The sequence below is a fragment of the Fopius arisanus genome, unplaced genomic scaffold (assembly GCF_000806365.1).
Source record: "Fopius arisanus strain USDA-PBARC FA_bdor unplaced genomic scaffold, ASM80636v1 scaffold00074, whole genome shotgun sequence".
Taxonomy (NCBI): domain Eukaryota; kingdom Metazoa; phylum Arthropoda; class Insecta; order Hymenoptera; family Braconidae; genus Fopius; species Fopius arisanus.
Window position 1 is genome coordinate 7794 of NW_011887813.1, and position 25579 is coordinate 33372.

At 33.8% G+C, this 25579-nt stretch overlaps 3 protein-coding genes across 7 annotated transcripts in view; 2 read left to right on the forward strand and 1 right to left on the reverse strand.

Moving 5' to 3' along the window:
* On the forward strand, positions 1–3224 carry LOC105269709 (probable phospholipid hydroperoxide glutathione peroxidase). Of its 2 annotated transcripts, XM_011310170.1 has the most exons (7): positions 1–92; positions 192–424; positions 513–1051; positions 1477–1567; positions 1632–1741; positions 2313–2404; positions 2821–3224. In XM_011310170.1, the coding sequence occupies exons 4-7, from the start codon at positions 1479–1481 to the stop codon at positions 3034–3036; spliced, it is 507 nt and encodes a 168-aa protein (XP_011308472.1). In that variant the 5' UTR covers positions 1–92; positions 192–424; positions 513–1051; positions 1477–1478; the 3' UTR covers positions 3037–3224. The 2 variants fall into 2 exon arrangements, with proteins under 2 accessions (XP_011308472.1, XP_011308470.1); XM_011310168.1 differs by lacking the exons at positions 1–92; positions 192–424; positions 513–1051 and adding an exon at positions 1083–1379.
* Positions 3141–25579, reverse strand: part of Cbl (E3 ubiquitin-protein ligase CBL) — a 26308-nt gene continuing 3869 nt past the window's right edge. The window contains exons 2-9 of one of the 4 annotated variants that reach the window (XM_011310165.1): positions 11877–12023; positions 11521–11793; positions 11046–11265; positions 9023–9187; positions 8739–8789; positions 6174–6426; positions 5488–6024; positions 3141–5283 (exon numbers count right to left, since the gene is read on the reverse strand). In XM_011310165.1, the coding sequence (XP_011308467.1) occupies positions 5492–6024; positions 6174–6426; positions 8739–8789; positions 9023–9187; positions 11046–11265; positions 11521–11793; positions 11877–12023 (1642 nt within the window). In that variant the 3' untranslated portion in view covers positions 3141–5283; positions 5488–5491. Of the gene's footprint in view, positions 5284–5487; positions 6025–6173; positions 6427–8738; positions 8790–9022; positions 9188–11042; positions 11266–11520; positions 11794–11876; positions 12024–25579 lie in introns of all 4 variants that reach the window. The other 3 variants (XM_011310166.1, XM_011310164.1, XM_011310167.1) reach the window with 3 other exon arrangements.
* Positions 13270–15580, forward strand: LOC105269707 (probable phospholipid hydroperoxide glutathione peroxidase). The gene is made up of 5 exons (XM_011310162.1): positions 13270–13376; positions 14134–14224; positions 14321–14430; positions 14752–14843; positions 15051–15580. Exons 1-5 carry the CDS (start codon positions 13325–13327, stop codon positions 15264–15266), a joined length of 561 nt encoding a protein of 186 aa, XP_011308464.1. The 5' UTR covers positions 13270–13324; the 3' UTR covers positions 15267–15580.

Sequence of the window (25579 nt, forward strand, 5' to 3'; positions counted from 1 at the left end):
TTTCAGAATTCCTGTTTTTTTTTTCACTTATCAAAAATCTATGGATGATTGGTCAAACACGCGAAATCGTTTCAATGATCTCAAAGAATCAGGTGAAATATGATACTGATTAATAATTATCTGGCAATTGATTCGTCAGTAATGAAAATTCGTGGCGAATCATTGATGTTGTTAAAAATTGGATTATGTAGTTTTTTCGAGTTTCATTAATTCAGGAAGGAAGTACGTCAACTCCATATGCTCCGATCGAGGGAATTCGGTGTGGAATCAATTTCTGGAATGGATTACTGATGAAGATGTGAAAAATTCCGATGACAGTAAGATCAATATAAATTGTGAAATATCGAAAGATCTGCCCAATGACAAGAATTTCAAGGAGGAAGTGCCCAAATGGCAATTCAACTGTTGCAATATAAAAATGCAGGTGATTATTCTCTTCTCGTGAAATTTTCCCATTACCACTTGTTAATTAGAATATTTAATGATTTATCAAGTGTCTTCACCTCATTTAGGATCCCTGTGGGCCTTGCTGTTGCGAAATACCTATAAATAGACACAAGAGTTCACATGATTCTTCATCTAGAAAACAATACCCATCATGTGAACCTGATCCACAGAATTACCAAAACACTTATCAATTTCCTGGGTTCCGTAATAAATGGAGAATTGAGTTCGAAAAAATCTGAGAGAATTCCTCAACTCATGGATCTTCACTTCAGAAATTAATAATTCGTTGGGGGATTAAAATTTCATTAAATGTCGAGTGGAAATATGGATCTATGGAAATATGTAACGCATACATCTCTGACATCATCTCCGAGCTGAAACAATTTCTTTGAAAATTATTGGATTGATCGGACCGGGATTCATCCGAATGATGATTCGCGAATTTTTTATGTGTCCATTTATATAATAGAGCCAAGTATATAATGGAGGTGCATCCAGTCATTGCTGGACAGTAAATGCAGTCACGGTCTTGACATCTTGCTAATGCAATTAAATTTCTGCTAATCTGATTCGCCGATCAACGATAAAACGACAAAAATAACCGGTAGGAATATTTTCATCTCACGATAATATTATCTACATAATTCATCAAATAAAGTACTGAGAACCTCAATTTTTGCGTTGTCAATTGTGTTATTGTTGCTGCTGATGCAACAGCTGATTCTCTGACAGAAATAGTTTTTTTTATCGAATTTTCCGTGGGGAGTGCTATAATTGCGTTGCAAAAGTCTTACTCGGTGGCTAAATTGTTCTGAGACATCCTCTGAGCGGAGTTCGTAATTGTTTGGATCATTGTTTAATTAATAAACTAATGGGTTACTTGAAGTACTCCGTAATTCCAGGATTGCATCAGGTGTTTCGTAGCTTTGCAGGCACGTTGGCATTTTTTGCGCATGAATTCAAGGAAATAACCTAAAAAATCACTCTTTCATTACGATTATACAATATTTTTGTTCTTGTTCATTATAGTGATGAGTGGGAACCAGGACTACAAGTCTGCGAAGACGATCTACGACTTCGAGGCTACGTCGATTAAAGGCGAAGTTGTGCCTCTGTCTAAGTGAGATCATTGGGATTATTTAATTTTTTAAATAAATATTTGTTCATTGTTTTTATAATTTCAGATATGAGGGTCACGTTTGTCTAATCGTAAATGTTGCATCGAAATGTGGACTGACTGCAACTAATTACAAAGAATTGAATGAACTCTATGATAAATATGCAGAGTCTCAAGGTAAATATAATTTTCTCCACGCATAATTGAAATACATTCTTTCTTTATCTGAAAAAAATGGATTGATAAAGGTGAAATAATAAATAAATAATTCTGTGGTCACCGACGGTAGTGGCCGTGCGGTTAGAGTGCTAGACTAGCATGCCAGAGATCCGGGTTCGATCCCGGGCACCGGCGGTCAAAAATTTATAACGCTCTGATCTCACGGTTCCACTGCCGAGCGGTAGTCCTGTCAAAAGGACGACTGTACCTGGGCAGGTTTTTTCCCTCAGATGAGGTTTTTCCCTCCCTTCAAGCAAATGCGGTACAGGGGGTTGGGGGGGTGGGAAGGGAACCAACTAACCGTAAAGACCCGAAAGGGTATACGAGAGAAAATAAATTTTTTTAATTCTGTGGTCATCTAAGGGAATGAATAAATATAAATTATCTTTCAACGAAAAGATAAAACGAATTTTTATAATTACAAAAGTAGAAATGTCATAATTAATCCTTTAGACTTTTTTAAAAAATTCATTGGATTTTTCTACGACTGCATGGCTTAGGCAATGAATTACTTTTTCGTTTTCTCCAGGTCTCAGGATTCTCGCATTTCCCTGCAACCAATTTAATAGCCAGGAACCCGGCACCAGTGAGGACATTTGCAATTTCGCACAACGTGAAAAGGTGTGGATTAAACAAAAACAAATAGAACCAACAAAATGAACTAATTTTAAAGTTTCTGGGTAAAATATTTTTTTTACAAAGATCTTGGAGGAGCTGAGAAATTTTTTCGTAAAAGAAACCCTTAACAAGCGCTCTCTACAACTTGCTCATTACCCAGGTAATGGGGTGATTAGTAAGGATATGATCTCAGGCTCATCTTTTTTCATGATTACCTGGAGTAACGATTCAATTTGAATGATTAGTCTAAGAAGATTCTGAGAGCTTTCCCTTAAATTTCTCATCAAGCTTCAAATATCTACCGAGAAAATTCAATCTAATCTCTTTTTATTCTTCAACGACTAAAATTGAAACTAATTTCATCTCTCACATTTTCACGACAAAACAAAATCAATTGATTTTACTTGTTTAATTAATAGGTCAAGTTCGATCTCTTCGAAAAAATTGATGTTAATGGAGACAATGCACATCCCCTCTGGAAATATCTGAAGAAGGAGCAGGGGAGTATCCTAGGGGACTTCATCAAGTGGAACTTCACAAAATTCATTGTCGACAAAAATGGAAAACCTGTTGAGAGGCATGGACCTGATAAGGATCCTCTTAAATTAGCCCCACACCTTGAAAAATATTTTTAACGTTCTAATGATGATTCTCCAAAAAATCATCTCTTGCATCGAAGAATTATTATATTTTTTAAACTCAACAAAGTATTTCATCGTAGTTTTGTGAATTCTTCTGCTTTCTCCTTGGCATTCACTGTTTAATATATGTGTGATACTTAAATAAATAATAAATAAACCATCAGGCGTTAATTTCGACCACATGATGCGTAAATTTGAATTTATTTTTGGAATTATACACAGGAATACACAAAACACAAGTTTCAAAAAAAAATTCTAATATAAATATTACATTACTTTATTCTTCTTTTGATAATAAAATAATGTATACAGCCAATAGTTAAATCAACGAGGAAGTTATCAATGCACGGATTGCACGGCATTGTTCATTATCCATTATCCCCGCCTCTGAATAGAATCCGAGGTTAATTGGTGGATAAATTCTGTTGCAATGTGGTACAAGATATCCTCAGAACTTATTCATGTATTCATTTTTTAATTTCTTAGAAAACATCTCCAAACATTTTCAAGGAAATTTCTTCTCTTCGCTTTTCAATACTCAACATTTCGTGGATAATTGCTCATTAAAAATTCTCTACCATTTTTACATTTTATGATTGGTATGAATAATCTCTGTGAAGTCAATTGGTCTCAGATTTTTCTGTCGATTTAGTTAGAGACAAAATTATTTTTCAATTCTTTATTAGAAAATGACAACTGCCAGAAAATTTTCCATTTCACTTCTAAATTCTTTCAAATTTCTCTTTCTTGTTTCAGACTAAATATTGAGTAATACGTGAATTAGGACTTTTATTGCTTCACCAATTTCCAACAGAATTTAAAGATAATGCAAAATTTTCCACTAGTTTGAATTCAACTTTTAATGGTATTAAGGGAGAAATACACTAATGCATATATTAAATGTAGAAAAATAGGATAGCTAAGTCCATTAACTGCTTTACGAATAAAACATCCCAAGGATCATTTGTCAATTGATTCAATTTCTTTTTGTTTCAATTTTTCCACTCGTGAGAAATTTCTAGATTGAATCCAGCGATTTCCCAATTTTTTTACCCGTTTTATTAATCTTTGACAGTGCAGAGTCACTTTTATAAATTTAACATTTTATTTCAGCCAAAATGACTGATAATTTCGTTCTGTCTTCGTCGATGCATATTTATTCATTCTTTATCGAACCGTGAAACATTTCGAAATGGCTGAAATTGTAACAGGCGTGGAGATAATTTTTCCATCAATAATTTGAATTATTTATGTTCCATTTATTGTTTCAGAAAAAAATGCTATCGCTGATTGAAATTTTAAGATTTTTACACAATTCTTCAAGTTATTTTTGTTTTTAATTTTGCTATTAAGGGGACAAGTTTCGTATACATACATCGGGTGGAAATCTACCAGCAATTTTTAAAATTTTTGCGTCTTCTGATACTAGAGATTACGATGGGACTATCAATTAATAGTAATAATAAATTAATTTTGGTGTTCGTATTTACATTTTTTTTCATTGGATTTTCTCTTAATCTGCTCAGTCAATGATTTTTTTTTGCATTGGAGACGATGAACTTTACTGAAGAACAATTGCTCATAAATATTTCGAAGTGTTAAATTTAAATAATCCACACAAATAAATGTGGAGAGAATATTTTAGAAAATTTTAAGGGTAACAAAAGAAAATTCTGCAGATTTGTACATTTTTCATGACACATTTATAAATGATATAATGACGTGATTAACATAACATGTTAAACATAAATATCACATTTGACGAATACACTATAATAAATAAATAATAGTAATAATCATGCAAATGGCGTAATTATGATTATGAATTATTACTAATTTGTAGTCTGACTTCGACTTAAGTTTAGTATTATGAAATAATAATGTTATCCGACGAATTTCACGTGAAATAACGGAGAAAATGAAAATGCCTGTGATACACTTGGATCGTGAATATGTATTTCAATTTCAACAGATACTGTGTTTCCGGAGATATGATCCCGTACCAATTTTTGCTCCACGACCCGTCGATTTACTCTATCTCTAACACCCAGAATTTTTCCGATTCCCAAAATCGAGTTATCTTCCGATAAATGGAAGAAATTCCGGTGATTTTTGAGATTTCATTTTCCCGCAGGTAGTTGAATGTCTTAGCAGTTGGTTATGATCAATCCAGACTCCGATGGATTTTTCAGACGTACCGTCGAGGAGGAATGGGAGGTCACGAACCATCTGCCTGGCTTCCTGAACAATCCAACAAAAAATTCATAACAATCTGAACAACAAAACGCCCCACAAATCTGACAAATGAGTAATAAATAGAATAACATTGCATAATAAATTATTATAATATGAAACTCCTTCTAATAATTAAGACCGAGGGGAAAAGGATTTCCATGTTATAATTTCCAAAATGAACGAATGATTGTTAATAAATAATAAAAGTACCTGGTCAGGAGGACTTAGTGGCGAACTCATTGAGAATATCGTACGCCATATCTAGATCGTTTCTCGTTATTCCCAGTGCTCTGATAACAGCATCCTGTGCAAATCCAAGTGCTGTGAGCCTCGCGATATGTTCAACATTAACATTTTCGTAAGCAGCGGCTTCTGTTTTATGCGCTGATCCCCCTGGCTCTTCCCTGCTCCTCATCAGGGCGGTAAACTTGGCGCGATTAGCCTCGAGATTGATATTTTTTACCACGTGCTTGTTGGTACCGGGTATCGTCGTGGTGTTCTCGTACTCGTGATTCTGCTTTGATGTGTCTTTCAAATTTTTCGGTGGTCTTGGAGCTGACAGAGGTGGTGGCACTGGTGGTCCTGTTAGTGGGGATTGGGATGAGTGACGACCTGATTTTTCAGGCAATGCTGGAGGCGATCGTTGAACTGAACGCGCTGGAGGTCGCACGTGGGTGGATGATGTTGGAGGGACTGGAGATGTTGATAGTGCACGGTGAAGAAGGTCGTACCTCTTATCATCTGTTGCTGAAATAAATTTTCAATGCCATTTTGAAAATTCATTCACAGAGGATCATCCCTCTCTCGCAGAAACTAATTGTTTTTCTTACTGATTGTTTCTCTAATTCATCAATTTTTATAATTAATCAATTATTAAAGTTTATTGTTTATCTTACCTTTGTTATTATATTCACTGGAGGAGAGAATAACAGTGACAGTAGGTGGTGGAGGTGCATTTTCCTTTGGCACTGTTAAATGACGAGTATTTCTCGAGTGATTGTTTGGAGTTGGTGACCTCCTAGGTGGTAAGGGTGGACTAGGAACAATTCTTCTCGACTGCACCGGTGAATTCGTTAAGCTAGAGTCATCCTCGTCGTCCGAATCGTCACACATCAGTCCGCAGTTTCCATTGCATAACTCAATGATGTCCTACAACAGGCAACATAAACAATTTCCTTGAGGATTTATTGGGATAAATTGAAAATATCATGGCAATTGAAGTGTTGAAACGACATGAATTTTATTTTATCGATTCTCAGAATATTTCCAGATAATAATTAATTTCACACTTCAATATATTAATTATGAGAATCATTTCCTAGAATTCTAGATGAAGGAAATCAGAACCCGTTTGTCTGCTGAGTGCTTCTGAGACAATGAAATAAATAAAATTGATAACAATTTTTTTTTCGGATTGAAGAGCGAAATTTATAATAATTCTCGCATTGAGGAGAAACAACTGTCATAAACATGGGGTAAAGTGCAAGTAATTATGATTTTTCCATAATTATTCATGAATTTATAGTGTAAATAATGAAGTGAGCTCAGAGTGCGCTCATTACACACGTGTATCTTCATGAAAGAATGAATTATCCCATCTCCAAGCCAAGTGAATAATAAGTGTTGATTTATCCACTCTACCCTCGTAATAAGTGATAAATAAAAAATACAAAACACTCCAAGCATAAAAAGCGCAGAGCCATAACAGTGATAATGCACTTACCTCATTACCCTCCATCAGAAAATCCACAGCATTCCCCAACAATTCACGTATGTACATTAGTTCAATATTTATTCAATTCCTCAATGTCTCTTCATGCATTGGGCCCAACATTCGACCCATCGAACATTTACGATAACAATAAAAATATTTAGGTGATGAAAAATCTCATGCTTAATTAAAAAACGTCTTATTCAATCTTTCTAACAAAATTAATTAAATTATTTTGAGTAAAAAAAAAATTGATCAGCAAGAAAAGGAGTTTGTGCGTAATCAAATCAATAATAGTAATGATAATATTATAACTTTATTTAAAAAAATGTTCAGTTAACTAGTATTTTACAATGGAAAAAATTAATGTACACTAAATAAAAAAAAATTGTTTATATTTTTCGGCGTGTAATTTAATATATATTATTGCCACGCGTATGGCAGCAGTGGAAATTACTGAAAGCTTGAGGCATTTCATTAATTAAAAAAATTCTATTGCACTGTAACGTTGAACTCTCTATAAGTTTTATGTATAATTGATTGATTAATAAATAATCATAATAAGAGAGTAAATCAATACAGTTTTACAATTTCAAATAATAATCCAATTATTGTCTCTCCCTTTCTATCTGAATAAAATAATACAAATCGAGTGTGATTACAATCGATTGATTAAAGAATTATCTAAAAAATCGATTAATACTTTTTTTTCTCTTTTACTTTTTTCTCAATATTATTCAATGAAATAAAAATGATAATGACTATCGATCTACTTGTTATATGATATATCGCCTGTGATCACAATTGCAACCAAAAATTCAATTTGGTTAATAAAATTACATTTATGCAACTAAAAAAATCAGTTCCATTAAAGCGTTACCACAAAGTTTGAAAATAAAAATTATTCTGAAAGAAAAAAAGAAAACGAATTCTGTTACACCCTTTACTGGCACGATAACATTTTTTGATTATGTAATAATAAATCTGAGAGTCAAACTCAAGAACTTTTACCGTTCCTCTTCACCTGCCACCTATGATTTTAATAATACTTATGCCATATATATTTATAATTCCACTAATTATTATAGCATATTTAGGTTTAATTCATCCTTTCGTATTGCCTCAAATTATGCGTCTCATTCAAATATTTTTTTCAAAGCAAAATGTGTAATTGGATGCATCCAAATGCGATGATACGAGCAGATAATCTTTATATGATTTTTTAATTATGTGATGGATAATGGTACCCATTTTATTTATCAGCCAGCAGTCACCACGATCGATGATTTTGTTGGAAATTCAATGACTCGGTGTATTTCTAATATTAATATTAATAATATTCTCAAAGTGCCTTTCGTTTCCAGTAATGTTAGTCATTAACTAAATGATATTGAATGGAAGGTTGATTAGAGGGATCCTAGGAGTTGAATATAATTATGTTCATTAAATTAATTTGCCTTCAAGAGTGAACAGAGTGTCCAATAAACAAAATAATAACAAAAGTCGAAAATTGAAGTTTCATCCCCTTTAAAAGGATTCTAAAAACTTGTAAAAATTAAATTCCATTTGCATTGCCAGAAATTCTGTTGAGACCCCAGAAAATTCAAAGCCAAAAAATAAATAAAACTCCTAGGATCTGTTTATCACCAGAACCGACGAACGATTATAAAAAAAAAAAAAAATGAGCTCATACAAGTGAAGCCAGAGAATGACGAATGAAGTAGCTATTGATGCATTTGGAGTAACCTACCTTGAATCCATCGGTTATCCATGAATAACTCAACAATGCAGATGTAAAACTCTTAAAAAGAAAACACAAACTTATCTTTCCATTAATTACAATTTGTATGAATGTGATGGTTCAATGACAATAACGAATAAGAGAAGAATATTCAAGACAAATAAATAAACAATGAACGCTGATAGTGATGGAAGTGATGAGGCACATTCTGAGGTCTATACACAGGGCGCAATTTCTCTGTTTTTGCATAGTGTTTTTTTGTTTTGCATGGAGAGCTACACCTAGTCGGATACCTCGGCGTCAGGGTCAAGATCCCTCGTAGGTGTTGATGCATTGCTGGCTGATGCTGATTGTGCACCAGGTCGATGAGTTCTGCGCGGATCGAACGGATCCACAACGATTTGCTCAGTACCCTTAATCTCTGCACGACAGAACGGACACCCTTGGCCTTCCGAATCCTGAAACAATTAGATAATCGCATAAATTTTTTATTCCATAATTATTGTTCAATTCGTCTTGTAACTTATCAGAATTTCAATGGTCATCACATCCGGGTTGAGGAGTTTGAGAAGGAAAATATCAAGATTGTGAATAATTCGATTCTTCGGTCTTCTAATACTTTTTATTATGGAGCCATAAAACGCGAGTCAATTTCAGTTGAGAATAAATTTTTTTATGAATAAATCCCCAAGTACATCGGAGATAGGGAATTTCTCCCGATGAAGGTTTTTATGGTGCGAAATGAAAACCTATAAACTTGGTTCATAAAAATCGAGTTAGTGTAATTGATTCATTTCGTTTTACTATTCCATAGGTTATTTGTCGAGATTTAAAGAGATTCGTTAAGCAGAATGATTTATTGGCGATTTTTAAAAAACCAAAAACGGATTTTTGGATGAAAAAAGGCGAACAGAAAAATTCACATCTTAGATAAAAATCTACTTATCCCGGTTTACTATTTCGTAGTAAAAATATCAAGAGATGTTCCTCGATGACGAAGAAATTTGTTTGTGGAAAGATTCAGTCGAGACCGCCTAGGGTGCATAATTGTTTATCATAAACAAAAACTCTCTTTAGGATGAATAGAAATAAAATGGAGTTGCTAGAATGAGAACTAGGATTATTTAATTTTATTAAAAAATATAGGCAGAGTATAATTGCGTACGGGATGTGGGATCTTTAAACACTCATGCTCCTCCTTGACATCCATACAAAAGTATTAATGCACAACAATTGATTTTTCCGGTACAAGAAGTTAACGATGCTAGAAGTAACCCAGATTCGCAAATTGTATGAGAAAAGAAGAAAGAGAAAGAGATCGTTGACCTCGTTTTGGATTCTATGGAGTCAGCTTTTTGTATTCTCAACTCAAACATTAGCATGTCCCGTATAATTCTGAAGTGTCAAGAGTAATCGATAGCTTTTGATACGATTCCATTGACGGAGAGACCCTTTTCTATTCACTTTTCCAATTATTTTTGTGTTAACGAGTTCTGTGTTCTCACGGAAATCCTGTCACCGTTTCCGATATCAGAGCTTTTGCTCATGCCACTCCATTCATCCTAGGCCATTGAATATTTCGTAATTATTTCTCTCCTTGACTACCGAAAGGCGAAAAACATTTAGATTTCTTCTCCCATCGAAATATATTAAAAGGAAAACTGCAGAGAATATTCGCCAATAGATATTTGAAAATCTATTGAACATTACATCAATATCTAATGAATGTATTTGCGTTTGAATTATTAATGAATAAAATTGTCTCCAGAGAGAATTTCATAAATTTATTTATGGTTGATCGGATTTATTCATGTAGAGAATTATTCGCTGAACGGATTCCATCAGAAAATAAGATCGTACGGTGTTTGAAAATCTCATTTTCTACCCTTGAGAGAATCAGTAATGGAGACGTGATAAATTTTATTCGATTGCGACGTGAGTCCTTTGAGAAAGCCCTTTACAAACTAGACATTGCGAAATTTTCAAAAGACTTTCTCACAGCTGTTGTATTCTCCTGCAGTCTTTCTACAGTAGACTCCCGTTATAATCTTGTAGGGGAGGTGAATTATTATTAATAATTCATTTATAATTAAATATTAAGAGTGATTATTCAAAAGATCTGATGACAGAAAATGTAAACGTCTTGTTTCACCTAAAATTCTCTCAATTTTCCTCTCAAAACACTGAAATTTGGGATAATTGCATTATTTTGATCGATTCGCTGATTTGGTAAGGGAAAATCAATGACAATAATCGTTATACATTCTTTTAACTTCAAGAGTAGAATGGGAAAAAGAACGAAGAAAATACTACTACCTGCCAGGCTGTCAGACACGGTGTGCATAATAAATGTCCACAAGGCTCTATTCTCACGTCCTTATCATGTTCAGCGCAGATTTTGCACAATTGGAATGTACTACCCATCTCGCAGTACAGCTCGTACTGTTCGGCTGTCACTTTGATGTGCTCCTCTGGTGTTGGTTGAACCGCCCATGTTAAATCTGGATTTATATTCCTACCGTCTGGATACAAGTAGCTGAAAAATTCCATGTAATCATATGATAAAAGGATTATAAAATTATCGAACTTCCATCAAAAGGGATTTGTTAAAGAATTCACGAATTCATTCATTCTTCACCGTTCCTCAAAGCAAAAGAGACGACCTCCAGGATCAGCACCTTTTGCTTTCAGGAAACCATTGAAAGGTAATTCATATCAAACAACAACTTGTGGTGTGGATTTTGAGTAGATAATTCATAGAGAATCTTTCTATATTTTCTGGAATACTTACAAGCCTTCTCGATATCCGTCTAGGAGTGCCTGACACAGGCTTTTATTATGTGGAATTGTCTGCAAAATATCACCATCTGATGTGACATATCCAATTGCCCATTGTCCTAATCTCGTGCAGCTCAGTCTGAAGACATAGCTTCCTGGTTTAGCGATGCAGTATTTCTGCAGACGTGCCTTGACCTCGTCGTAGGTAAGAAAAGCCACATAACCAGGATGAGTGACTGCCAATATCTTCCAATTACGTAATAAGGTTGACCAAGGTTGAAAAAGTCTGAAAATCAATCATCCAAATAATTATTTGAAAAACGTCAGTCATTCTGAATGGGTAGTGGATGGGCGTGAGAATCAACTGACCTGGTGAAAACATCAAACTCGAAATTTGAAATGTAATCGTTGCAGGTAAGATCGATTGTTGATTTTAGTGCCATTGCCTGCAGTCCAGAGCTTATCGGGTGAACTTGGTTTAATTCCTGTCTAAATATTTTCCAAGGGACCAAAGTACTGAAACAGAAATTCAAAGATCAACATTAGAATCGTTAATTTATAGGAAAATAGGAGTGGAGATGTCAGTGCCAATACACTTGGCCAATTTATGGAATATTTATTTGTTAGAAGAGTTTAATATAATTATCTCAACGACTTCAATAATTTAATTTAAAAATTCCAATCAAAACTGTTGGGAGGGGTCTTCACGGGTATAAATTGTTTTATAACTGTGAACGTGGGAACGATTTTATGAATATTTTATCAATAATGGAGCTGATACGAGAATTATAATAGTAGTCACAGGTGTATAATGAAAAAAACAGTGAGGACTCCTGAATGGGATCGATAAATACCTTGAATGCAAAATGTTTCTACTAGATAAAAACTAAAAAAAAATGTGTCGATCAAAAATCTGAGCATTTCTCTATTAATGGAATCTATTCCAAATCATCAGGCCCTCGGACTATTTTAATGTAAAATTACCAGAAAAGTTTTTTTGGGAAATGATTTCCTGTAAACAAGGGGTGAAAGCGATGGAGCAATTAAAAGCAGAAAAAAGTTGAATGATTGGTCTTGAGTGTTGTAGACCATCACTGTCCCAGACGAATTTTTAATATCCACCAGATCGATATTTACATCGTGTCACGAGTGAAATAAACCGACAATAATTGAAGGTTTGTCACACATGCGACACTACCTACAACATTTGTTCATCATTGATTTTTCGTGTTGCTGTATTCCCTAATGTTCTATACGGAAATAACTAAATTGCTCTCCTAAAAAATCCTGTGCAAAGAATTGAATTATCATTCAATTCACTGACAGCCAAACGAATTCAATAATCAAGTTTATAAATTTGCAATAGATCGCTAAATGAATTCGCAGATTGAAGATAAAGAGATGAAAAAAAAGGAATCAGTGTTTACACTGAAAATAATTCATAATTAAATATTTAACAGAATATAAGATATTTTAGTCAGGTAATATAATATTGATTAAATAATAATCTAGAGATAATATAAAATGCAATATATATTATATTATATATTCATGTTATGGTATTTATAATAGTATAAAATTCCTGTCAAAATGGATTTTCAAAATATATTCTTTGGTCTTTGAAGTTCATGATAATTCATGGTTAAAACGCAAAGTCATTGCTGTATGATGCTTTACTAATATGAAATATTCACAACACCCGTTGTATTGAGTTCCACTTCTACTGCCTTTAGACTTCGAACACAATTATATACTACGCAGAGACTTTAGTGTCAGTAGTTGCCGGTCTCTTTTGCTGTAAAGTTGTACCTGACTTAATGCTCCCATTTCTGATAACATTAATTTCCTATCTGACTGAGTCTACAATCGGTAAGCAATCGGTGATGTCTCGAAAATCTCGTCATAATGATTTGTTACAACAATTTGTCATCATCAAGCTTTAATTTCTTGAGCTTTGTCTGCATTGAAAATAATCTCGTGTGAGAAATTGTGACGACGAAGATTTCATCGTGTAATGGTTCAATGTCTCGTTGACAGATGGCAGACTAGTTCCCAGGGAGGTCTTTTTTTAAATAATCCGGATTTTCCGCATTTTTTTAAGGGGTATATATGTATTTAGTCCTGTGAGCGAGACGGTGTATTCGATTGTCAATCAAATTGTGTATATAAACGATTTGAAATTCCCGGGCTTGCACAGTATATGTGTTAAGTATATAGGGAGTGCGTGATATAGACATTTTTTAATTTGAATTGAATTTAATAATGAAAATATTCGTTTTATTTTCTTTAATTCAATTATTATTTTTTATTAAATTAATTATTTAATTATCATTAAGGTCTCATTTTGATAATTCACATATCCGAACCTATCATGTGAAATTTCAAAGAATAAATTAAAAGATAATTATAAATTTATCGTCTTATTGACGTGATGACCTAAAATCAGATGAGAAAAAATTTTAGCGTAAACATTTTCGAAATGACTCGTTATTAAATAATTCTGCCTCGCAATTTCCATTACACGCAACGCCCGCTTCTCATTTCCCTACAAACCCAATTAGCGAAACCTCATCTTGATGCTGGAGGGGAAAAACGAATACTCAACTGCAATATTCCTGTTAAATAGTAATGAGCGGAAACCTGGATTACAAGGCGGCGACGTCGATCTACGACTTCGAGGCTAACTCTATCAAAGGGGACGTAGTACCCTTGTCGAAGTAGGTTGTCTATAAATACACGTAAGAGAAAAAAAAATCAACTCTTACTTCAATGTCATTGCCAAGTCCATTAATGTTTTTTTCTCATTTTTTCAGTTACAAAGGTCACGTCTGTCTGATTGTTAATGTTGCATCGAAGTGCGGACTTACCGAGACTAATTACAAAGAGCTCAATGAACTTTATGACAAATACGGAGAGTCCCATGGTAATTCAATTTCATGATTATTACAATAAATTCAGTAATAGTTACCGAATGATTCAGTTGTGATTGCCTTTAGATTTCCTTTTGGAATGGAAATTCCTCTCATTTAATTGTGTAAATCTGATTGGTTTGGTTTTTTTAAAAGAAAATAGATCTAATTAAATATTGGATTAAATTTTGGATTAAATATTGGATTAAATATTGGAAATAGCAAACGGAGACATAATTCGCATAGTTTAATTGATTGCGTCCCAAAAAATTGGAATAGAAAATTGGAAAATTTCTGCGCTTATGATACGGAAATTGTCATTTCTCTTCTCGCAGGTCTTAAAATTTTAGCATTCCCATGCAATCAATTTAATGGTCAAGAGCCAGGTGACAGTGAGGAAATTTGCAGCTTCGCCTCGCGTAAGAAGGTAAATTCTTCTTATAGCACTTTACCGAGACGCCAATACCTTGCAACTACGAGGTTCAGAGAGGAAGTCGTGGACACATTTTATGACCTATAAAATTTTATATGAAACGTAATTTGAATTTCTCTGGACCTCCTTCTTTGCAGGATATTTGCAATAATTTGTACATTTCATTTGAAAATTTATGTGAATTTGGGATATTTGTTGAAGGTGAAATTTGATCTGTTCGAGAAAATTGATGTCAACGGTGAGAACACCCATCCCTTGTGGAAGTGGTTGAAGAAGGAGCAGGGCGGTACTCTGGGGAATTTTATCAAGTGGAATTTCACGAAATTCGTCATCGACAAAGAGGGAAAGGCTGTTGAGAGGCATGGACCTAATGTGGATCCACTGAAAATTGCTTCGCATCTTGAGAAGTACTTTTGAGGGAGCACCTCAGTCACTTCCTGCTGCACGGTTGTGATTGAACATTTTAAATTAAACACGCACCACCGAGTTTAATCATTAATTCAAAAATATGTATTCCACATACTCACGTTTACAATTGGAGTATTACTTTTTATTTCGTTTGTCACGCTTGTAATTCAAACTCGGCGGATTTTTATTTCTTTTCTACTTTTTTTCAAAATTCATGGCTCGAGATTTTTCACGTATGAATTGAGATTTCAATTGCAACCATTACTGGGAATTTGTACTATCAAAATGCATTCAAATAAATGAATACAATCATTTAAACTACAGAAATTTATTCATTTTATTTATTCCACATGTGAAGAAAAATCTTAGGAAAGAAAATGTTTAAAGAAAAACTCTAATAAAAGATGATTCACATTTTTATATTGAACATTAGACAATTTTTAAATTACGCAAAAAAAAACAACGAATGTACTAAAAAATGAATCAACAAAAATCTCGATCTAGGGCGAGGCTCAACTCATGAACAATTAATTCGGTTTTAACATCACACGAAAATAATTATCACAGGGCGTCAATATATCGAATTAATGATTATTAACGAGCTATCTCAATTAGCTCTCCAATTTGCTAGCTATCGTTTGCACAAACTAATTGGCAAATGACGAGTAATTTGCATATTATTGAAAATCGATGAATGACATTATTCGCAGAGGGTGTAATGTTTATGAAAAATATAACACTGTGCCAGAATAATATCCAGAATAATATGAAAAATAATATTCACCACCTACGAATTATTCAAATGATAATCAAAGTGATGATGTGTGCAAGAATACCGCCTACATGAAGATATGACTAACCACAAGGTACGATAAGGTGTGCAATGCCGGAAGTAATTTATAAAGTAGATAAGATGAGTGCTAGAAAATACTGTGATAGTAAGACATCATAGATAGCACTCAGCGATTATTTCTTGATAAATTAATTAAAGAACTGGCGTCACCACGATATCAATATCATATCAATGAATGTCTGGCATACGAAATGACCGTGAATAATATAATTTCACTATTTCACTGTGAAGACAATTCACCTGGATAGAGAGGAAATGACTTGCAGCCCACGCACGTTACATTGGTATTGGCAAAAATATGTCGGGGATATATTATTTGAGACAATGGAAGGAACGAGGATTACTCTGCTATTATCGTTCTCATTTTTTAGTAGGTCAGAAAAAGTATCAGTCAACATCAATCTTCAAGTTTATCATAATATTTTTTTTATAAATTAGTAGCCAATAAAATTTGCGATAAGTAAATCGATAAGTAAAATCTATTGCTTTTTTATTCTATAATAATTGATTATCCAGATTTTCTAATAAAACTCCACTAAAAATGTATTGACTGCAATAAAAATTCGCATTTCGTAATATTTTCTCAACAAACAGATAAAAAATTGATATTTCAATTATAATGGTCAATAAAATTCGGTTAATTAGTTTTCCAATGGATTCCTGTCATTATTGAATGAAAATTTTTCGAAAGATTTCCGAAGATTTTCCAAATTTGTTTTATTGTTAAATGAAAAAAACGTGGGAATTGTGTATTTGAAGAAATATTTGTCATTATAAGAAGAATCCCGGAAAAAATATCCCAGGGAAAAAATATCCCACACATTCAAAACGTGTTAAAACTCGCTCAATTTAATTATTTTTTAATTTAATTATTTTTTTCGTTGTCTATTTTTTCAGGGACTCTAATTTTCCTATGGTCTATCAAATTGGGTGGGTCTTAACACGTTTTGGGTGTGTGGGCTATTTTTTCCGGGGATATTTTTTCCGCCTACCTATAAGAACGTCAGTACCGCAGTAAAAGCGGAAATCCGAGAGACGAAGATATTTCTCTTATATCACACTTCTGCAGAACGTAGGATTTTACAACTTATGTTTTGGATTTAAAAATTTTATGTCCATCGTAAATATGAGTTTAGAATTGCAACAAAGAAATTTCCTCCACTCTATTGTAATGACACTTCATTTTAATTATTTCTGCAATCAAAAGCAGATGGATGATAAATGCGAGGCGTGTCCTCCCATCTCTCCATGATTAATACGCGAAATTCAATTAAAACTGGTGTTTCCGCAGAACAATTAATTTCATTTTGGCAATTCTTTCACCCCTGGTGTTCCGCGGACTATAATTTCATTGAAAACTGTTTATGTCTAAAAACTTTCCAGACGCTTCTGGTGACGCATTGATAATCCCCCGGGTCATTTCCGAAATCAATATTCCCAGTTTATTTTCTATCCGGTTTTCACATTATTTTCCATCCTTCTCGCTTTCGTGAGAGTGAAAACGAATGGAAATAGAATGAGTGGAAATTCAAACGGGAGGAATATGAATGAGCGTTTATCCAGCATCCAATGAATGACAAAAAGAGAAAATAAAATTCACGATAAAATCCAGAAATCATTGATTATTAATTCTCAAAATCTGAATGGTGACGATTAAATCATTGGGATATCGAATTTGTTGGAGATGTCTATGTGCATCAGCCTGAACAATAAAAAGAAATTCAATCTGTCAGTGGAATTTGATAAATGTCAATAAATAGTGGATTGTATTGTCAAGCATTGAATATTCTCTGAATAACAATTTCAATTTCTCCAATCAATTGCAATACCACTTCCCATGTCAGTATTTAATCTGCGATTCAATAAATCTATAAATCATCTCAATAAAAATTTGAATTTAAATTCCATTTCCTAACGCACGTTATTAGAAATTCAGGCAACAAATTCTATTCAATTCGACTTCGCATTTCGGTCTATAAAATTTATAAAATTATATACAATGCATATTATAAAAAAATGTATTATTTCATGGCATGCGCGTCTCTAATTCTGGTAATTGAACAATTATACAGATAGGCAATTGTTGCTGAAATATCAATAAATAATATCGTTGTGGCAGTGCAGCCTGAAAAAATTTTGTGAAAATAAAAAAATGGAGATGAGGGTATCGTTGGTAATATGTGAACGTGAGCCCTAATCGTGCATATCCTCAAATCGTCGTTCGTGTTCTGGTTCATCTACTCGTGGTACAATCATTCATTGCACTATCGCATTGCCTCAATGCGTACACCACAGTGTAATTTGTTATGTATGAGAGCGCAGCGATGACTGAATGAGAAAAAGTTGTAAGAGAACAAATCCACCGGAAGGAAATTTTTCAAATACCATTTATCCGTTCTCATCACTATTATTTATCTTACATTTTTCAATGTTGGGAATTATTTTTGTAAATGCCGAGAACAAAATGTGAGTGCCCCAGGTATTCATCTAAAGAATAAATAAATAAATGAATGAATCAATAACTAAATACTCTGGAAATTCTACTATGGAAATGGCGAAAAACCATCGATATATTCGTTTCGCTTGTTAAAAACAATAAACATATAAATATATTGAATAAACACTGCATTTTTTACAGTATTTTTTACACACGAGAGAATGGCAATTATATATTAATTTGTTAAGACAACAACGGGTTATTAATAGTCTGACGCGATCATATAACAATATTTCGCGGTAAATGTTAATAATTTTGGTGGATAGAGTGTGGAACATTTTTAATATTAAAATATGTACGAGTTGTTATGAGGACATGGGGATAAATGTAAAGATATACCAAGGAGCAAAAAAAATGAATGAGCGGAATTTTCGTGTAACGAATCGGGTGCGGAGACATGCAAGATATAATTAGACCGTCCTTGCTTTTGCCGACTGATTCGATGTCGTCCGCCTCCATTCATAGAACTCATCCACTTGGTCTGAGGGTTTTTCGTGATTTTCTGCTTCAATCGTTGTAGTTTCGTCATTGCAAGTGAATTTATTGAGGATGTTATGCCCCCTTTTAGCTGAAATTACCGGTTTTCTAGTTTTATAACAAATTGTCGACCCGATTGACCCAAAAATTTTTCAGTTCTTATTATTATTTCAAATAGAACTCCCAAAATGCCATCGTGCAATAATTTTTCTGCATTTTTTTTATAAACTTTCAACTACTCAGAACACTTCAAGTCGAATTTTTATTTTGCTTTTTATATTTTTAGAAATTCTTGCTAAAGTTTATTGAGGAAAATTCCTGCACGATGATGAAACGTTGTAAGGCATTGAATAATGAAAAAAAAAACAATCGTAAAACTTTACCAATAGTAAAAAAAATGATGTAAGCGAAATCTTTGTAATCTATATCAATTTACGGTGGAGTAAACCTGTTGGTTCGAACGACTACATACAAAAATAGAAAATAAAGAAAACATTGAATAATAATGAACCTCAAAAAACGGTGGATTTTTTAAATTCTAGCACCGGTCTCCGGGAATTTTTCAAAAAATCTTGAAAGATGAGAATATATCGACTTCTTAATGCGCGCGCGCAAAATTCTCGTTCACCTTATGACCGACCTAGTCGATCGAAGAATGCCCTGAGACCTAGTTCATCCGTGTCCTACTTTTCTTTCTTCATATACATCTATTTTTCTCTATTTACCCCTTTCCTAATGCTCCACATTGCGTTTCCCCTTTGATGTTGATTGCATCGACATTTCATTTCTATTTCCGTCGCCCGTTTTTCGATTATCAACTTGCCGATCTATCTGTTCTCCTTTTTTGCAAAATTTTCACCTTGAAAAAAATTAAATCGTTCGTTTAAAACCTCGGAGATCAGAGTGGAGAATTTTTTATGACCAATTTGATATTTTTCATGGTTTACGTTTTGGACAATATTATTTAATAAATTTTCACCATTATTGTCGTTATTATTTTATTATATATTACTAGAAGTGTGAGTAGTGTAATGGTGGATTTTATGTCGCAATGCAAATTTAACAACTATAATTGTAAATATATAATAAAATTGGAAAGTGAAATTTTCCGTGAAAATGAGACGCAAAAATTTTACTCATTTCTGTAACAGGGGATTTAATTCCGGTGTATTTTGAAATTATTTTTAGATTATCTATAAATTGCACTTCAGCTTTTAGTCCGGTTTTGGTAGTAAGGTAATATGGAATCCTGTCCTTGCCTGGGAGTAATTAAGGTAAAAGCCCTCGGCGGGATGAAAATTCTTGGTTATTACTTGCAGCACGAAATTCACACGTGTGGGATTTGCTGGGATATGAGCAGCACGCCCATTTTTTTGTGTTCACCGCATTCTTGCAAAAGTTATTTTAGTAATATTGAAAAAACAGAATAGAAAATTTTCATCCGTTGAAAATTTTCAATTCCGAAATTGTACTCAATCCCCACAGGATACATGCGATACTCAAAGCAACTATTTAAATATAATTAAATTAATTAATTAATTTAATAAACTAATTATATTTCTTTTTTTTTTTAATTTTATGCTAGGATTTGAAATCTTCCGTTTGCATTCCAAAAAAATGTAAGAATTTTTTTTAAAAGTTAAGATACTTGAATTTTTATTAATTTAAATGTTATGCAATTTTTATTGCATATTTCTACTTGACTTGAATCTTGTTGGAAACCTGTGTGAACATAAATCGATGTAGACAGCTGTTTTGGTAAATCGTTTTGAAATCAAGCGTCCGAAGATAAGCATATAATTAATTTACTAGTACTTCACCAAAATTGTTTACAGTGCCATTTTTAATTGAGGAATAATCTAGGTCATCAGCGATTCTAGAACTGAATCGGAAAACCTTTTGATATCCAGATTTAGATCGAGATAAAATCTGAATTCCCCCGAGTCGCCGAGACCACTCGGAAAAATGAAAATTGAATTCCCATTGAAAATGTAATTGCAAAACTATTAATATCGCCTAGCGAGTAATTGTATCGCGTCATCGCAATTTCAATTAATTAATTAACCGAGAAGAACGGTGCGATAACCAGAATTCATTACACATCGAATTCATCGTGAAACCACATTTCCCCGAATTAATTCCAGATCGTCACTAGCAAGAATGAGATTATGAATGATTCTAAAATAAACGAGGCGGATGTCCATCGACGTCACGTGCTAGTAATCTAGAATCTACACTCGATCTTTAGCGAAGAAATTTATCACCGGATTTTTTTAATTTATTTATATAAAAATTGACAAGTCTTTACATTTTCCACAATGAAAATTTCTTTCGTAATGATTTTTATATTACTTTTTCGTTATTTATTTTATCTTGATATCAATAAAATCCCAATTATTCCATAAACTCTGGATTAATTGATTGATAATTCATTACAACGGAACCGAATGAAGAGTCATTAAACTTAAATTCGGAAATTACGAGTTTTGAGGTATTATCACTGGATTCGCGATTTTTTGTTATCCACTATAAACAGCCTCGAGGATCGTTCTCTATTCATTACTGCAACTCGCGAAATTACTGTTTTCCTTTGGAATTTCCCTACTTTTTTTCCCGGGGCATGTATTTCTGGCTTTCTCCGAGCAAACAGATGCTCTTTTCCCGAGTTTTCCCTGTCTCCAGGGAAATTTACGATTATTGGACAACTCCAGATTGTTGCGAAGTAGGTCAACGGTGGTGGAAGAATGTCAAAAAGTACATTTGCATTTTTGCTTTGGGACAGACACCGAATATTTGTCTTTTGTGTGGAGTGGTAAACCCTGAAGAACGAGCAAAGTTTATACTTCCGACGGAAATTAATCCCCAAACTTTGAGAATCTGTCATGGATCTGTCATTTCTATGGGATATTGTCATTATTTTGGAGATTTTCGATTTTTCAAATAATATTGAAATGATAAATTTTAATTGAATATTAAAATTGACAAAAAATATTCAAAATAAATATTAATTACATTAATAATTGATGTTAATTTAATTAATATTAATGAATCCTTTGAAATACAAGGAAGTATTTAAATTAATTTGATCTGTAATAATTTCGGAAATAATAATAAAATTAAAACGAATACAAAATTCTCTCAAATGGCTTTATAAAACCCAAATAATTTTTTTAAACAATTCTTCCAACTATTTCGAGTCGCTGAAGCGTAACGAAACCTTGACCTGCGGAGAACTCATTAAAAGTCCATCCCATAAAAAATCTCGAGCGAGTGAAAATTCCATTTTCATCCAAAAAAAAAAAATTCAGTGAAGTGTAAGCCAAACAGATTCCCTCGAGTTACTCAATGCGTATGAGAAGTACATGAACCAGGGGAATTTTGGCACAAAAATGTAGGACAGGAAGGAAAACGGGGAATAAACCGCGAAAGATAAGGATGAACCTTGTAATTTTCTTAATGCGTCTTCAAGCAAAAAACAAAAACACAATTTAGGTAATCATAATAAAAAAATATATCAAAACAAAATCTGTAGTTTACTTGGGAAATTTAAAAAAAAAATGGGAGAAAATTTTTGGATTGACTTTCTTCTCAAATATTTCAAGAATGCGAAAATGTGCAGTTAATTACACGCATTTAAATAAATCTACATTATTATCTCCAAGGGCAGAGCAAAAAAAGAGGGATATAATTGGATAATAGCAGAAAAAGACTTGAAACAATTGAAAAAGGTGACTCATTTAATTCCCCATGAATTGTCATCCTTATTTGTCACTTTCCCAAGAGATTACAAAGTGGCGATGCCCCGGGACGACAATTTAATTTCCATCGAACCCGTGGCATTGACTCAGCCATAAACCACTCCATGTACAAACCCACTCTGATATATTGTCGACTGCCATATAATATCCACGAGCATTACATTGTTCCCCCCCAAAAAGGAGAGCACTACAGCAAAGGGGGACAATCCCCCCTAAACGGGTGGAGTAACAAAAAAAAATGAGAGAGAGAATGTGTCGGAATACACTCACGTACGATTGAGAAATTATCCATGAAGAGAAAAGAACTCTTGTCTCAAAACAAGAACAAATAAATGACTAGAAAATATATACAAGAAATATGAATTCAAAAAAGTTACAGTAGCCATATAGCTAAATTGAGAGAACACCCGCTGCATAATCGGAAGATCCCGGGTTCGAATCCCGGTCTGGACCATTTTTTTTTCAGTAATTTTTCTTGTAAAATTATATCGAGAATTATTCAGTTCCTATCTCATCCAAAATCCTATCCAACGATTTCCTGTGAAGTCACAAGATGTGAAGCGCTATATGAATTCCCTTCTTTGATTTAATTAGTCGTTTTTTGGATGTTTAAATGCGTAAAATTGTACACGGAGAAGAGTCAGAGCGGTTATTCTTTTTAATTCTCCTCGTCGTGACGTCACGTCCCCTTCCTTCCGCTGGTGTACGGCACTCTGGTCCGGATGCGAGCTTAACTCGTCGTCGGGGAAACGTTTTGTCGGTCTTCCCAACATATTAAAACGAGTCAATGTGCACGTGTTGGTCTTTAATCATTTCCCCACCTACTCCTCAACCCTCTCCACCCCTTAACAACTCTCGAGATCTCAACGGTTCGCCAGTAATGACACCATAAATTTCCATATAATTGTTTAATCTTTTCATTTGTTCGCGCTTGCACCGGTTAATCCGACAATTTTTATCAGATTCATTTTTTGCCGGCTTGTTTGGAGTTTTTCGTCGAGTTTCATTCATTGACTATTTTTGAAAGCTATTTTCATTTGGAGTGGATTAAAATAGATTTGAATAGTGGAGTAAGAGAGACGTAACGTGTACTGAGTGAGTCTGATGATCATTTTGCGAATATATTGTTAATGGATGTAAATTTATAATAATGATAATACTAAATATATAGTAAAACAATAAAATTCCAACGGGTGTACAGCTTCCATGGAGAAGCAATGAAAAAATTCTTTTGAATCACATGATTAGCAAGTGTTTTGTTAGTTCCAATGAATTTTTCATACGACTTTTCTCACGAAACCATCTCTTTTCTCCGAATAAAGAGAAAGCGATAGATAAAATGCCACATAGACACGTGATATTTACCCCAGCTTATCTCTTCCCTCTTTCCACCTTTTTTCCATTTAGTCCGAGTCAGACCGATAAAACGACAGATAGACACCCTCCCAGTCGATAAAGCTCTCATCCTGTCCCATTCCTCTGTACCTCTTAACAGAGACTGGCTTTTCAGGCTTTGGAATTCAAGATTTCTAACCACTCGCAATGCCAAGGGCCATTGAAAAAAATGTCATAGCTTTCTTCCCCTATTATTCAACTTTTTTACATTTACCCCTCACCCTCACTCTCGCTTCACCTATCCCTCGCATTCCTCATATCAGTGAAAAAAAAATCTTGAGTAATTCAAATGGAAAATAGACGTGAAAGCTTCAACACTTCTACTGTCTTTCTTTAATTTTTAAATTCCCAATATACCGCAGTTGACCCCCGAAAATTTAAAGTGAAAATTCCATGGGATTTTTCGCCGAAAAATCTGCACGCTCGTAGATTTTCTAAAAACAAGAATTAACTAAAGATTCAAGTACTTATCAATGGACAGATTACTGACATATAATCCAAAAGATTATCCTAAGAAATCTTAGCAAATCGGTTCAAACTTATCCCCATGTCTTTCCTCCTGGAATATGAATAAATCACCGGGGGGATATGGACAGGGGTAAAAATTGAATTAGCTGCAGTGGATATTCTTCATCAGGTTTTCTAGAACGAAACCCAGTGGTTGAAATACACACAGCACATAAAAATTATCCGTGTGCGGTACTACATGTTGTGTAAGTGACGGCCGGATGTCCGCGATCATTTGGCCGGAAACGACAGAAACTGAAGGTCCGCACATCGACATTAATAGGGAACAAACATAAATTGGTTTCACGATAAAATATACGGCATTCAATGCGGACATACGTCCTTTACACTTCATCATTATCATGCATTAAAAAAATTATTCTCGCGAGTTAAATTCATGTCGTGAATGTATTTCAATTGCATTTAGAATGCAGCCCGTGAAGAATTTTCTCAAAAATCTCATGTTACAAATAATTTTCTATGTCACTCCGTGCGGTAAATGGCGGTTTGCGCACGGGCGTGCGTTTATCATCTTTTACCGCACGTCGTGATGTGAAATCCTGTAGGAAACGGATACGGTACAGATTTTCTCACTCGTCTGTCAATTAAAAAACGTTTACCGCACTAGTTTCGTAATGTACTATTATTTCATTTGAGGTCTCTCCCTCTATATTCATGCGGATTTTTTTTCAATGGGTAAATTTGAAGGATTAAAAATGATTGTATTGGTGTTTACGTAAACACTCGCCTAGCTATTTCATTGTAAGAGGAAGACGAATGGAAAATAATAATAAAGTTATTCATGGCTTTACTGGCACGCGCGCCAAGACGTTAT